At 47.6% G+C, this 14627-nt stretch overlaps 1 protein-coding gene across 1 annotated transcript; it reads left to right on the forward strand.

Moving 5' to 3' along the window:
* Positions 1-900: 900 nt before the first annotated feature.
* Positions 901-14391, forward strand: LOC8028755 (transmembrane protein 121B). The gene is made up of 5 exons (XM_029967005.3): positions 901-1255; positions 2913-3188; positions 6117-6270; positions 9145-9414; positions 11472-14391. The coding sequence occupies exons 1-5, from the start codon at positions 1253-1255 to the stop codon at positions 11843-11845; spliced, it is 1077 nt and encodes a 358-aa protein (XP_029822865.3). The 5' UTR covers positions 901-1252; the 3' UTR covers positions 11846-14391.
* Positions 14392-14627: the final 236 nt, after the last annotated feature.

Consider the following 14627-nt stretch of genomic DNA (forward strand, 5'->3'; position numbering starts at 1 on the left):
GGGCACTGCGGCTCTAAGGCTCTAATTCGGTTGGAACAGGGCTTCGACGTGGCCTCTTCGCAATACCACAGAGGCCAGATGAAATGCAACCAGATAAAATGCAGCAGCGCGCATTTTATCTGGTTGCATTTCAAGGTGTAGCTCCCTTTCTGTGGGAAAAGATAATAAAGGACAAACGAACTTGCCAGGTAAACGACAAACGTGTTCGCAAACGGCAATGATACTAGGCATTCTGATGTTAGCCTGAGACTGAGGCAGGAAAAGAGGAAGTTTCAAAGTAGAAGAAAAAGGAACAGTCGAGGATACGTCTCTAACACAGCTAAAGACAAGTTTATTCGGTCACCCTCTTATATACACTCCACAATCTTCACCACAGACCTTCGCGACCTCCAAAGCCCAAAGAGAACAAAGAACTCATCTCTTTCTTTGGAGGTCGCGAAGGTCTGTGGTGAAGATTGTGGAGTGTATATAAGAGGGTGACCGAATAAACTTGTCTTTAGCTGTGTTAGAGACGTATCCTCGACTGTTCCTTTTTCTTCTACTTTGAAACTTCCTCTTTTCCTGCCTCAGTCTCAGGCTAACATCAGAATGGTTAATTTCCACCAGCTCGCCTGCGCACTCACTACAATATCATTGATACTAGGCGATGGTAGGCGATGGTCCTAACGCGTGGCGCCATCTACCGATAGCGATATCAGGTCATGGTGTGCGTCATTTACTCACCAGAATGGACAGTTGGGCGAGTTGATACAAATTAATGAAATAAAATGCTTGAAATACAAGAAAAAATACATGAAATACAAGAACAGAGAGGCGAGAACATAGCCATTTGCTCGCTGCGCTGAAAAGTGGCGCCTCCCTTGCCATTAGCGCTGAGCGGAGGTCCCTAATTTTCTCACCAGTCTTTTCTATTATCCACCCCAAGTAGCGCTGCAGATGCTGCAGAAGCAGACATTTCCGTGTTTTTTTTTTCTTTTCTCTTTTTATTTCGTTGACCGCGTTGGCCAATGCCGTCGAGTGATTCATAGAGGCAGCCGTGTATCTGTTGCTTGCGCGTTGTTTGATGTCGCCGATGCGAGAGGTGATGTGATGCTCTCGCCCCAGCGACAACAACAAAGGCTTCGGAGAAAAGAGCGGCGATGATACGAAGCCCGACGACTTCGGATGCTCAAAAGATCGCAGTGAAAGCCGCCGAGAACGCCTTTGACCGCGAGACGCTCCGTGCGGTGGTCGCCGCGTACGGACAGTCGCAATGGTACGTAATCACCGCATCGGTTTTTCGTGCTTTTGGGCGTTGTTACCGCTTGAAAAATGCAACAGCGAACGGAACCGATGATCAGACTCTGTCCGACTATCGCCTGCGTTTAATCACGCTTTTGCTAGCTTCCGCGCTTCTTTTATTCTTTTCTTTGTCCGCTTCAATGTCTCTCAGTCCTCGTGGGTATGTTTACATTGGTCTGCCCTCTCTGGTTACAGCGTTCCAGCACCCCAGAGGCGTAGCAAGAGCAGCCCGATTTTCGTTTTGGGAATTTTTGTTGGTCGAAAGCGTGACATCTAGCGTGGGTGGTGATGTCACCAACCGCAGAAATCGGTGTCTAGCACACAGTCGGGATTTGTGTCACCCAGATTTGAAAGTTGGGCACGCGGAGTTACGTTTTGCGCCTGGCATAAATGGATCTTCTGGTTTAATTTCAAGCAGCTAGGTCCGACGTGCATAAAATGGAACATCCGGTCAACAAGCCCTCATCATCCGCAACATCAACCCGCACCCTCGCCCACAAGATCCATTTCAACATTGTCATGCATCTGGCATGTAATCACACTTACTAGCGCGGGCTTCTGTGGTTCGGGCTTCTTCTGCCTTTTCGGGGTCTCCCGAGTCGTTAAAGGGGTCATGAAGATCCCTCTTATTAAATACCATCTAAAAAAGAAAAACACTGTCAAGGTTGCGATGAGTCAGTGTCCTAGCCTAGCCTTCTGACCGAGCAAGCTGACCGACCCAGATTTTATGACTGGAGCTGTACCACAGCCTCTGTTCAATTTACTGAACCTCTACTAAACCAAGCTTTAAAGAAAAAGGAAAAAAAAAAGAAAGACTAAGCTGATGTGACCTTCTCTCCTACTGTGGAGGCCGTGACAAGTTTGACAGCATGTCTACTGTTTGACTGTCAGCGTGACAGTGGTCACACGACCAGACGTCACTTGGCACCAACCACGAGACCACATACTGTAAACGACTTCATTTTCGCGAAAAATAGGTCCCGCGAACAATTCCGGTAAAATGGTAAACACATTGGAATCTATATTGAGATTGCGCCACAACACGAAAATTAGAACCCGCGAATTATTCCAAAACTTCAGCTTGGACCTAAATCATGAATTATTGAGCCCGTGAAAAATAAATCGTTTACAGTAATTTGTGACAAAGTGTCACATGACACTGATGTCATGGTGTTCCATGTCAAGCAAAACAATCTGCACATTCTTCGCCACCCGACTTTATCCATAGAACCTCCTTTTCCATCCTGGTGCATAGGATAGAAATGAATCAATCTCAATAACCAATTTTGCTCTATTAATGAATCATTTTAGAAAATTGCCAGTTCAGGAGGTTCCACTATAAAAATAAGTAAACCTGCGCTCAATCAAATGCAGGCACTCCCTCAACCAAGGAAGAAAGGTCCTGCTGGCCCTGTTGAGCTGCTGTGACCTAGATTGAACTCCCCCAAAGTAACTTTTGTTCCTTTTGCAGCTTATCTTTTTGCCCCCAAGTTCATTCTAAGATGCTTCTTCCCTCTCCTTCCCACTCCGTGCATTGTTTCGTCCTCGGAATCCTCCAACCTTGTTTTCTGCGAGGTGGCACTGATTATTTCTAAAATGGTGGATTTTTTTCCTCCGTCCCCGTCTCGCAGCCCATGAGTGCGTACGGCAATGGCGAGTCCGGCGGCATCCGGACGGTGCTGCGCGCGATGGCAGCACGCTGTTGCTCGGCGTCGAGCCTGGCCACTGCCCTGGACGTGCTGGTGCTTTTGGTGGTACTGGTCTTCCAGGGGAGCACCCTGGATTTCTACCTGATACGGAGCAACGAGGGCTCGGTGGCCTGGTACTTCTGGTTCCTTGCGGACTTCCTCGTCCTCATTGCCATCATGTGCGCCGTCTTCTTCGCCCGGCGGCACTACCGGAGGATGGTAGGCTCAGCGCACGGCACTCACACTCCGGCACGAATATAGTCAGCGACTGGTGAAGAGTTCGGGGAAGGCTTTTCCCACCTCATTCCACTTCAGCAGGGTGAACGCTGGAGAGGAGTCAGCCTCCTCCCTAGTGTTCACTCTGCTAAAGTGGAATAAGGTGGGAGGTGCTTCCCTGAACACATAACCTGTCGCCGAGCGTTCGGAGAGCAAGTCGTCTGCTTCTTGTGCTGGAGTTGTGGTGATGTCAAAATGACGTCGAGCTCTGATTGGCTTTTTTTTTTTTTGGAAGGGTAGTAGGTAGTCTTCAATGCTATAGATACCTTGAGGTCTACCCACTATTTTTTTTCAATTAGCTAATAAAAGCTCGATTTTCTGACATCATTGCAACCCCTGTACAAGAATCAGACGAACTTGAGCCCTGCATACATTATTTTCGAGCAACATTCGCAGTCACAATTTCTTGGGCACGAAGCGCGTGTTTAGATATGAGTTCATGCCGAATGCTGACGCAGTCCTTGTGTCCAATGCATGTCCAGAGTATCCGTCCAAACAATGGCAGACAAGGCTAACGGGCGCAGCAGCCACTATACTTTGTTTCACCATAACTTAGTGAACTGTGGAGGCTACGTCCCCTGCGACCCAATAAGAATGTTGAAGCGAGGCTTGTGACACCACGTCATAAGAGCGTGTGTCACTGCGCCAAATGCGAGGCCTGAAGGAAACGGTTGTTGTGTGCTGGCCAGGAGTTGTCTGCTGCGAAACCAACCAACTTCAGATGAACGTCCACTGCCACAACATTCATTCATTTGTTTATTTTTTATGCTGATGAACAGCTTGTGATAATGATGCACAACAAAATGTTCACATGTTAGATACAAAAGTCTTAAAAGCTAAGAAATTTGGGTTAAAAATATCAATATCTGCTCCTCTGAGGGTATTGAGTTGTGTTGACTACGAGTCATGGGACTACTCTAGTGGACGGGTCATGGAACATTGCCGTCCACTGGAGTAGCCAGCTCTTCGAGAACAGTTCATGAGAGAACCATACACTCAATTTACTCTGCGAATCTGTGGCAAGTGCTAATGCCAGGGCGATGCTTTGAGCGGAAGTGTTCAATTACGCGGTTACAATCGCCAACAGCTACGGGAGCCATGGCGCTACAAAAATAAAAAAATCGGGAGCGAATACAAATGTGGCATCACTTTTTTGGTTTAAATATATTTGAAACTCATAAATTCGTAAATATTTATTCTTTATTTTTAATATATTCTCGATAGGGATCGAATTATGCGAGTTCAATTGCCGTTATAAGAAAATGTCGCCCAGAACTACTTTTTGTCGCAGACGGTGCTGTTGCTGTAGTAGTAAAGAGGCCTCCGTGGCCTCAACCATGGAGTGTTGTCACGTGCCTTACTCCAATGCTCTTATTGGGTCGCAAGGGCCATAGCCTCCACAGTTTGCCAAGTTATTGTGAAACAAAGTAGATACGGCGTGCACTTTCGAAAGTGTCTCTTTTTTTTCGGTCGTCTCGGGCCAGCCCAGATATAAGTCGAAGAATAGACCGATCTCGCTAGCCAGTTTGGCCACGCCAACGCTGCCGCAGTGCATCGAGGGAACTTTATAGTCTTTCTGACTGTGCGACAACCTAGCTGGAGTTCTGCGCGTACGGAGAGTAAAGCAAGCAGTCTCGTGCATTGCCCCCCCTCCCCCCTCTGGACTAAAGTTATGGCGGCATGGCGCATGCACTGATTGCTTAGTGAGATCAGCGTTGCCAGGCCAGGCCATCAAGATGCAGCATTATTGCATACTTTCTATATGGTACACGCCATTTCAGAACTCTGGAGACGTATCTCTGCAGGGATGTGGTAGTTCTGTTGGTGTATTGTGAATCGTACGAGTAGCAGTGGTGCCATCCAGGGGCGGATTTAGAAAGGGGGTCCGGATGTCCTGACCCCCCTCTTGATTTCTGCATGTTTAAAATTTAGGGCGTGAAACGAGGGAGGGGGGGAGGGGGTTCCTGAACATATGGTATGCTGACCAACACCTGACCCCCCCCTCAGGAAATTCCTGCATCCGCCCCTGGTGCCATCTTTGCAGTGCAATGGTCCCCGATGGCAACAAAATACCACGTTTGAGAGGTGTAACTACCCTACCAGTGTACAGAAATTTATTTCTGATTGCTCTCCATCTTGTGTGAAAGAATAAAACTAAATTGGAACCTAAACTATAGCTCTTCGGCTATCCAAGAGCTCTTCTGCTAATCGTACCGGCGCAATCTGTTCCAGCGCCCCAAAAATGAGATTAGGCCATGCACTTGAAAACTATTGATGACCTGTAAGTGTGGTGAGCAAAGAGTTTATAAAATAGCCTATACGAACAAAAATTGCAAACAACAAAAGGCCTTATTTTATCCTTAAGTTTATTCAAGCATGTCCTGTGGTTCTTGGGTTAGGTAGAAAAGCCAGCTGTGACCACATCGACCACCAGCAAGAGTGAACCACTTGTTTAATATCATCACTTTTTTTTCTGATAGGACAATTGATGCCTTATTAATGCAATCTACTCCTTTGTCTCAAATTTCATATGACTGGGGAATGTCTCTGCTTGTTTTGCTTTGCATTGTGCCTAGTGGCGTCTTACCTTGTCTTTGTTTCTGTTTTGGGTGCTTTATACTTCCTTTGAACTATGAATCAACTAGCTGAAGAAACCACATTACCAAAAGAGCAGTCAAATGCTCTCTTATTTTATGCCCTCTACAAAAACAAAGCCTCGCTTTCTCATATCTGGCAGGAGGTTGCTACTCGCTGCAGTTTTAGTTATTTTTTTCTTCTCCGTAATACTCGTGGGATTTGGGGGGAAAGTCGGGAGGATTTAGCAGAACAATCAAGTCATGGATCTCGTGCCCCCCCCCCGCGTTCGTGCAGGCGCAGCGTGAGGAAGACGCCCCCCAGGAAGACTGCCCCCACCCGGTGTGGGGCCGCTTCCCGCTCTGCTACGTCTCCTGGCTGCTCTACTCCCTCCTCCTCGTGGCCAAGGTGGTGCTCCTCTTCCGCCTGGATGTGGCGCAGCTGCTCGAAGGTGAGTCACCCCCCCCCCCCCCCCTCCTCCTCTACTGTAGCCGCTTCGGTGGCAGGTTCGAATCCCGGCCGAGGTGCCCGCAATCTTACGGAGGCTCGTTGCGGAGGAGGCGCCGTGGAACCGAGATTTCGGTTGCTCGTCGAACGGGGTCAAAATTAATTTTCACTCTTCCGCTGGGGCGTGCCAGACGCCCTTCGTTGGTTTGGCAAGTCGGGCGGAAATCGAGAAACCACTTTTGAGGACGCCTTTAGAGATGCACTCCAAGCACCCCCGCTTGCTTTTTACACGGGCACTGCATCTACAATTTAAGACGAGTCGTGCAAGGGCAAGGGACTGAATTGCCATTATCGAAGTATTTTTTTCAGCGACTTGTCGTTGTAGCTCGTTGGTTCTGACCAGTAGTAATTGTGGGTATGACTTTGTTGCCTTTTTTTTTTATCCCCCATAATCTTGATGTTTGAATTAAAATTTAGGTTACATTCTTAATGATTTATGGCTGGGTGGCAAGTGAATCGCCATAATTCTATTACTTTTTCAAGTAATCTGTCACTATGGGCAGGACTCTTCTGCACCGGTGTAGGCTGGTGCAGGTGGATGGGTCAATGGATGGATGGGTGGACCTTAACGGCTGTACTCTTGATCACGAACAGGAGCTTGAGCCACCTATAGTCACTGACTGTGAGAATGGTGGGACATTTCTTTTGAACGCTTGGCTTTGAAAAGTGCTTTGGCTGTGCGCACTTGCTTGAGGAGCATGGGACGCCAAAGCCTCGTCGAAGGTAGGAAAGTTGCGCTGGAGACTGGACAACCGAAGCTTTCATTTAGTGCAGGGGTTCTCAAACTGGGTTTCACGAACTGGTCTCAATGGTTCCGTGAGCACCCAAATTGCAGTTCCCTCCCCAGTTTAACCTTCCCAACGCTCACAAGCCTGCTTGCTGCTCGATCAAAATGCACTCTTTTCCGCAGTACGCTAGACTGCTCCCCAGACAGATGCTAGTCATTTCGCACCTGCAGCTTACGAAACAGACCTGTATTGTCTGTTCTGTTGTGCGCCGCCGCCCCGGCCGCACCGGCGCGACCGCGTCAAGAGAGGGTGCTGTGCATTCTACAAGCGCCTACAATCGTGCTTGTGTTGCTTATCGGTTGATGGCAGAAGCGTGCCAGGCCTGCAAAGCGCGCTGAAAGGGCGCACGCGGATTGGTGGGAAGTGGAATGCACAGGGGCAGCGGGGAACACCTTGCGAAAAGCAGATGACATTGTTCATGCACATCTTTGGACCAGTTTGGTTTAGCTTCTGTCTTCGGCGGATTTACTTGAGACGTACGATGAGCAAGAAAGTGAAACTAAGAGCATATTGCGACGGTTATCTTCAGTATGGATTTATGGAAACTAAAGGAAACCCTCAGTGCGTTATTTGTGCCGAAGTTATAGCCAATAGCTCCATGAATTCAGTGAAGTTTTCACGTCATCTCGAAACGAAGCTTCCAGCATACAAGGACAGGACAATGGACTTCTTTCCAAGGAAACAAACACCAACTGGAGTTTTCCAGCCTCGGGCTTCCAAGAACATGGCTATCACGTGGTACGAGATGTCACGTGATCCTCTACACCATTGAGGGGGGGATTAGGGCAGGCGTGTGCCAGGCGCAAGTGTCCTCTGCACCGCACTCTTCATCGCATTTTGGTGTCTACGACATTTGACGTTGTCTGCAGAACTGCGGCATAAGTCTGCGCGCATAGTGTCCGTAGTGTGAACGAAACTCCGAAAGACAATAATCACAAATTATGAGGCGTCGATGGCAGTTGTGACGCGGGAGACGGTGGGATCGGCTGGACGGCTCCTGAGAAGCGCACTGCGCGGGCGCGCCAAGAGGAAACGTTGTTGACGTCGCCCGTTACGCTTGCCCGGAGAAGCAAAAATAAGCAAAAAGGGGGCAATGGTGGTGACGTTTAGCTCAGTGTTGGCTACACGCGCGCCATAGGTCTTGGCCACGCAGTTGGTTGCGCCTCAATTCGCCCGCAAAGGTTAGTCGATTTCGGCGACTGGGCAAGTTGCAAAGTTTGCTGGACTATTTAAGACACATTTAGGTAGAACTAGGCCGTAATATTTTACGTGCAGTTTTCCTAGGTGATATGAAGAGGAGTGCATTGTTTTTACAAAAACAAAAATGAAGCGGAGTTGCCTTTTAAGGGAGGACACTTCCTAAAAGGGTGAACTTTTGAACCTTTGATTTCCTATGAATGAAATTTACAGCATAGACTGGCGGTTGCGAGGCAGCATGCAGTGCAAAGTTTCATCTGTGTACATGAATTATGAAATATATTACCGTGTTTTTTATCGGGAACACACTGACATTGTTTATGAAAACTATCGTTTGAAAACTAATGTATTAGCCTACATTTTTCTTCACTAGATATGCAGCAGAATGCCTGGAGAGTGCAACTGTGAAAACAAAATTTGCAAAAAGGAATTTATTTTATGCTAACGTGCTGAAATTCAAATAAACTTTTTGCCTTTGATGTTGTTGACAAAGTATTAACATCTTTTATAAAAGACATCCACAAAGTAAAAAATAAAAACAATGCCACAGTTGCATTGCCCATTAAATTCCAGTTAGAAAAAACAATGAGTGAGCCTTTCCATGTGTCCTGTTACCAAATGATAGTTTTCCTAAAGTGAAATTTATGTCAAAATGTGGAGCAGAAAAACGTGTTCAAGGTGATTGATCCTCTACCTTTTCTTTAAGAAAGGTAGACACTCAAAATCAACTCTTTTTCCATAAATTTTTCTTTTTCTGGGTAGTTCTCCCCCCTGAACAAATGAAACGAGCTCTGCGTCTCCTGCTAAGCCCGAGGTCGTCCGGTCTTTTGCAGAGAACGCCCGTTACGGGGTGCAGTTCCTGAAGGCGGTGGTGGCGGCAGCGGCGGTGGTGTTCCTGCTGTTGGTGGAGGGCCACCACGACGCGGCGTCGCAGTCGGAGCAGCGCACCTACCTGCGCTCCCTGTCTACGGGCACCACCTTCGAGCTACTGGACAGCGTCACTTTCCTGGGGCTGCTGTTCCCCAACGAGACCCACCTCACCCTCACCTACCCGCTCGAGAACGCCGTGCTTGCCCTCGCCTGCGTCAACTTCGTGCTGCCCGGTGGGTCCCGCATTGGTCTCTTCGAGTTGGCGAGCCGCCGGTGCCGCGTCACCAGGGTGGGGAGGGACACGAGCTTAAAGGCCGACGACCGGACTCGAGATTCTGCAAGGCAGAAGATCCTCCTCACCGTGGGGGAGGAGGAAACAGGCAGCGGTGGACAGGGTGGAAGGGGGAGAGGAGGAAGGGAGGGAAAAGTAGAAAGCGCGAACTGGTCTCTGGTCTTTAAAGAAACACTGACACCCCTCAAAAAAAATTTTGTAGGCGATTTTATATGGTGTGAGAAGACTTGCCGATCAATATTTTGCCACAGCGTCAAGTATATTTTAGTAAAGTAAAAAAAACGCAAGTGCTTGAAACCAAAACCAAAATTGGACCGGGGAGGAAGAAGAAATTTAGAGAAGGAGAGAGTTTCGTGAAGTCACGTAACTACACCTAACTGCATTTTCCTTTTTTTTTTTTTTCCTTAATTTTTTCGGCCGTGCGAAGCAGACGAAAAACTCGCACTTCGCACAAAAAGAGTGAGTCAAACACTTTGTGCTTGACACCTGCACATGTTTCAAGCTCTTACCAATTTATGTTCGTAAAGCGAGCGATGTCTTCAGCCAGCAGAAGGGGCAACGACTCGGCGACGTCTTCGTGCGAATCAGCTCGTTGGTTGGGCATGTCGTATGAAACACATCCTAATTGTTTTGATTGGTAAGCGGTTCCTCTTCCACAGCTAGACAGATTTGCGAGTGCAGCAAACAATATTTCTGAAGTTGAGGTCCCACGCCCGTCGTCATCGCGTAGTCCGCCTCATTCAGCCATCCAGCCCACGTACGACGCCATGTTGATAATTGTGCAAAGAATGCACAGAGTGCTTCCGGTTCTCTGTGCAGGCTTTCCTCTTTTTCTTCAATCCACGTATTTGCAGCTCTTTAGAAGCCGCAAAAAGAGGGTTTCACATTTTTTTCTATTTTAATATTGAGTGTGTGCCTTCGATGACCCACGACTGTTATATTTCGTGCGTGTGTCTAACCCATAGAAAACGGCACGTGACGACAGAGAAGAGGGTGAATGCGACTCAAATCGGCCAGTTCTTGACCTGAAATTTCCTTGCGGGAAAAGAAAAAAAGAATTTCAAGCCACAACTTGGTTTTGTATAGTTGGGCTCTCTTATGTCATGTCCAAATAAAAAAAAAAATCTACAGACACTAAAGACTGCTTTTGGAATGTAAAATCATTCGTACACGTGGCGTATTCCTGCAAGCTGCTCACCGTGCTGAGCCCAGTCGCTCTGCAGAACCCAGCCACCCTCTCCCTCTTACCAGCGGCCGGGCCGCTGCACCATGGAGAGGGCTTCTCCATGGGAACTATGCCGCATGCTAGCCGAGGGGAGTTTATCCTTGAATTTGTTGCTACAGACTACGGGCTTTGCTCCATTGGGGGGGGGAATTTAGGTGCTGTCTGGTGCAGCTTCGAAAGCTGACGATGTTGGTTCGCTCCATGGAACAGTTAATGCTTTCCCATTAAAACCTAGGCGAGCGTAAATACCTTGTCAGTGTCCGTTTAAAGGGATGCTACATGTTAGGGGCAGATTTGTAGGTCGGGCTTTGAGAGGGAGGGTACATGGGCTTTCCTCAAAAAGAAAAAAAAGAAAGGAGAGAAGAATTAATTAACACAATCTTTGCCCAGTGAAATGTGTTTCAGTTTGAAGACAGCTGCTCGTTTGCTCTGGCTCAGAAGCGGTTTAGTTTTTTGTTGTTTCTTAGAGGCCGGTGAGGCCCTTTCCAAGAATAAATGTTCCCTCGAAATGTATAGATTTGTGGCTAAATACCCGCCTTGCATCGTAAAGCTATTTATATTTCCATAGAGATACATCTTTGCATAAAATTGTCTAGTTATGATGAGAACCTTTATTGCAAACAACATTGAGGTTGTTCATAAAACTTGTTTGGTCGTGCTTAGCCATTAAAAAAAAAAAAATCTATACTGGAGTTCGCTTCTTTTTTTCCAAATTCAAGTTCATAGAAATCTTAGAAGAGCGAGGCTGAGCGCGTTCCCCTCCCCGTCCGCAGGCCTGGCGCTGTTCAAGCTGAGCCAGTGCGAGTATGGCCTCCGCCCGCGCCCCTTGGGTCTCAAGCTCCTCTACAAGCTGCTCCACCTGTCGCTGGTCAACGTGCCCTACCTGGCCATCCGCGTCTACCTCTGGGGCTTCTTTGGACACGACGTGTCGCTCTTCATCGTCAAGAACCTCCTCGGTATCTACGCCGGGATTCGAGCCCTGGTCCCCGACCTGCGACTCTACTGCTTTCTGCTCAGCGAGCGCGGAGCGCGCAAGAGAGTCGGTGACGCCGAAGCGCGCGACCCCATCGAGCTCAAGGTCATGTGCGACGACCGGCTGCGCAACGACGACGACGAACCCACACCGTCGCACGGCAAGGCCTCGTAGCTGAAGTCGTGCCATCGAGGTCGCGTCATTCTTCAAGATGCTGTCTCGCCAAACGGATCTTAATCGGTGGCCGCCTTGTCGAAGAAACCGTTTGTTTGATTGGACGGTTGTTGGCCGGGGATTCGTTGAAGCGTTAAGGCCCCTTCACACAGTTGTATCTGCTTACGACCGAGTCTTTTCGATTTCTTATGACTAGAGAACGCACTGACACGCTGGCGCTGTTTATGAGGCGGCCCAGGAACTGGATTTTGCCGTTACGAGGGCTTTGCGATAATTGGGAAATCAAATGTATGTGCTATATACGAGAAACGCTCGTAGATAACGTTGTAAAAACTTCTGAGCCAAAAAAAAAAAAAAAAGAATGATGCATGAAAAAAAAAAATGTGCAAATTGTCGAGTGTTTACTGTTTTACCCACTAGATTGCGCCAGTGTAATCTCGTTGCAAGAGGTTTTAAAACACATGGTCGTAAGCAGTCGCAAGTGTGTGAAGGGGCCTTTAGCCCCGATGTCGAGCTGTTTCATGGGACGGCGGTGCGTTGCCGTATCATACTCAGCCGAAAAGTGGTTTCGTAAACAGACTGTTATTTCGGCGACCCGTTGTTAAAACGCGGTTGGCTCATAGTCTGTTGAGGTCACAGCTGAAGCTGAAGCTGTTTTGTGGAACAGTGTAGCGCTGCACAAGTCCTAGTTGAAGAGGGGTTTCGTTATCCGGATATCTGTGGTAGCTTGTCGGAGGGCTGTTTGTCGAATGCCAATTTGTTTGTTGGGTGGCAATTTCTCGAGTGATGGCTCATTAAAGTGGAGCCTGTTAGCAATGTTAGTATCTGAAGTCATTGGATCTTTATTGCAAACAAAGCAACATGACTGCAAAACATGCGTGTGTGCGTGGATTGCGGCCACACGGCAGAAATGCTAGTGCAAAATGGAAGTCTTCTGTGCCATGCACTGTGCACACACTTTTGTCGCGGTACTTTAAAACACTTCACATTGTTATAAATATGTTTTGGCAAGAGTTTACTATTGCGGAGCAAAAGTTCGTCCGTTTGTTGTGCGGGGTTGCGGTGATGTCACAAGGACGAGCTCTGATTTGCTCCGATTGGAAGCATAGCGGGTGGACCTCTATGCTTCCTGCCTCAAGGTCTACTTGCCATCCTCCCAATTGGCGCTCGGCAATCGGACGTCACAGCAACCCCTGCGCAAGAAGCTGAAAAACTTGCACTCCATCTTGAAAGCACTGTTGAATGATGATTTGTTCAGCAGTAGATCACCACGCAACAATTTATGAACCTTGTTGAGAATGTACCCTACTTTAACGATAAATATTTCAGAGCAAATTGTAATTCGCTGGCAGTCCTTTTGGGAAAGGCTTGTTCACAGTTGCATACTAGTTGTGCGTCACGAGCTATGTAGAACAAGGCGCATGGGCAAACTGCTGAGCACTTTACATGCCGGTAAACGACGAGACCGATGTAAGAACCAGAACACACGAAAGCGATCTGATGAAGGCTCGGTGAGATTTATAGATGCATGGCAGGAGTCTACTGTAGTGCCAAAGTTGAATGGACGTTCGTTTCGCATGTCCAGACACGTTCCAGAACAACCTTTCCTTACATTCGTACAGTTGACCGTGCCAAGTTGCAGTTGTTCTTTTGGGATGCTGTGATATCACAACAGGTACTTCCTGCTGTAATTTGAACCCCAAACCGAACTGAGGCGGTGGTCGACAAGACTTTGTTCTTCGGGAACTTCGTTCGGCGAGGAATGGTGGAAAGGATACGCTGCCTACCATCGAGACAAGTCTCCTGCAACGCTCCAGGGCCAAGAGCTGTAGAGATGATATTTTCCTCCCGTTGGATGTCGTCATCGAAAACCAGAATGTGTGTGGGTTAAAATTGTTTTTGTTTGTTTGTTTGAAACGGTCTTCCTATTCCTGGTTTGTGGGAGATATGCGTATACGTTCCATGTAACATTGTACCTGATTGCAAAAGAGACCGAGCGGCAAGTTTGTCATTCTTCAGTAGACGACTGATGTTAGCAAAAGGCCTTGCGAGATCTTTTTGTTTTGTTTTGTCTTTTAGATACCAAGAGCACACTTGTTTATGACTCTCTTGATGTGGGTTGAGTTTTAGCCCTCTGCTGACTGGATTTCGGGTGCATCCCGTTCGTGGAAGCCCCAGCAGGCGGACACTTGTGCAGCTCACAATTTTTACAGTCGTCGCCGCACAGGTCGGCGCGTCATTTGCTCAGCTTTACCGATGCTTACGTGCCACCAGTCTCCAACTTCACTGAGTGTTCGAGGTTGTTCACGGCAGAGTGGACCTTTAATTACGAAGACGTGCCATGTGCCATTGTTGTGTAAGGGGGGCGAGATCTTCATCCCGCGTGTGTCTGGGGGAGGGCAGAGTTTTGTAAACGCTTTGAATTGGCGTATGCATTGCTGCAGCTTGCCTTTGGGTGGCGAAAGGGAAATGCTGAAATGCTCATGGTAGCTTTAAAAGCTTGTAACAAAGGACAAGAGCCAAATTAAAATGCCAAAGAGACAAAAGCCTTGATTTGTGTGTTTTGTCCCTTATTGAGTAGTGATTTGTGAACGCAACTGCCGAAAATTTAGACGCCGAATAACATGCTATGCTTCTGTATACAGTGACTGAATAGTTTTTTTCCTAGTTAATCCAAATAACGATGCAGCTTTCTTATATGTAATTGTATGTTGTACAAAAATAGCGTCATTATTGACAAGTCCAAATAAAAAAAAAATAAATAAATAAACCATACCAAGCG

The sequence above is a fragment of the Ixodes scapularis genome, unplaced genomic scaffold, assembly GCF_016920785.2.
Source record: "Ixodes scapularis isolate PalLabHiFi unplaced genomic scaffold, ASM1692078v2 PGA_scaffold8__174_contigs__length_109621045, whole genome shotgun sequence".
In the NCBI taxonomy this organism is placed as follows: domain Eukaryota; kingdom Metazoa; phylum Arthropoda; class Arachnida; order Ixodida; family Ixodidae; genus Ixodes; species Ixodes scapularis.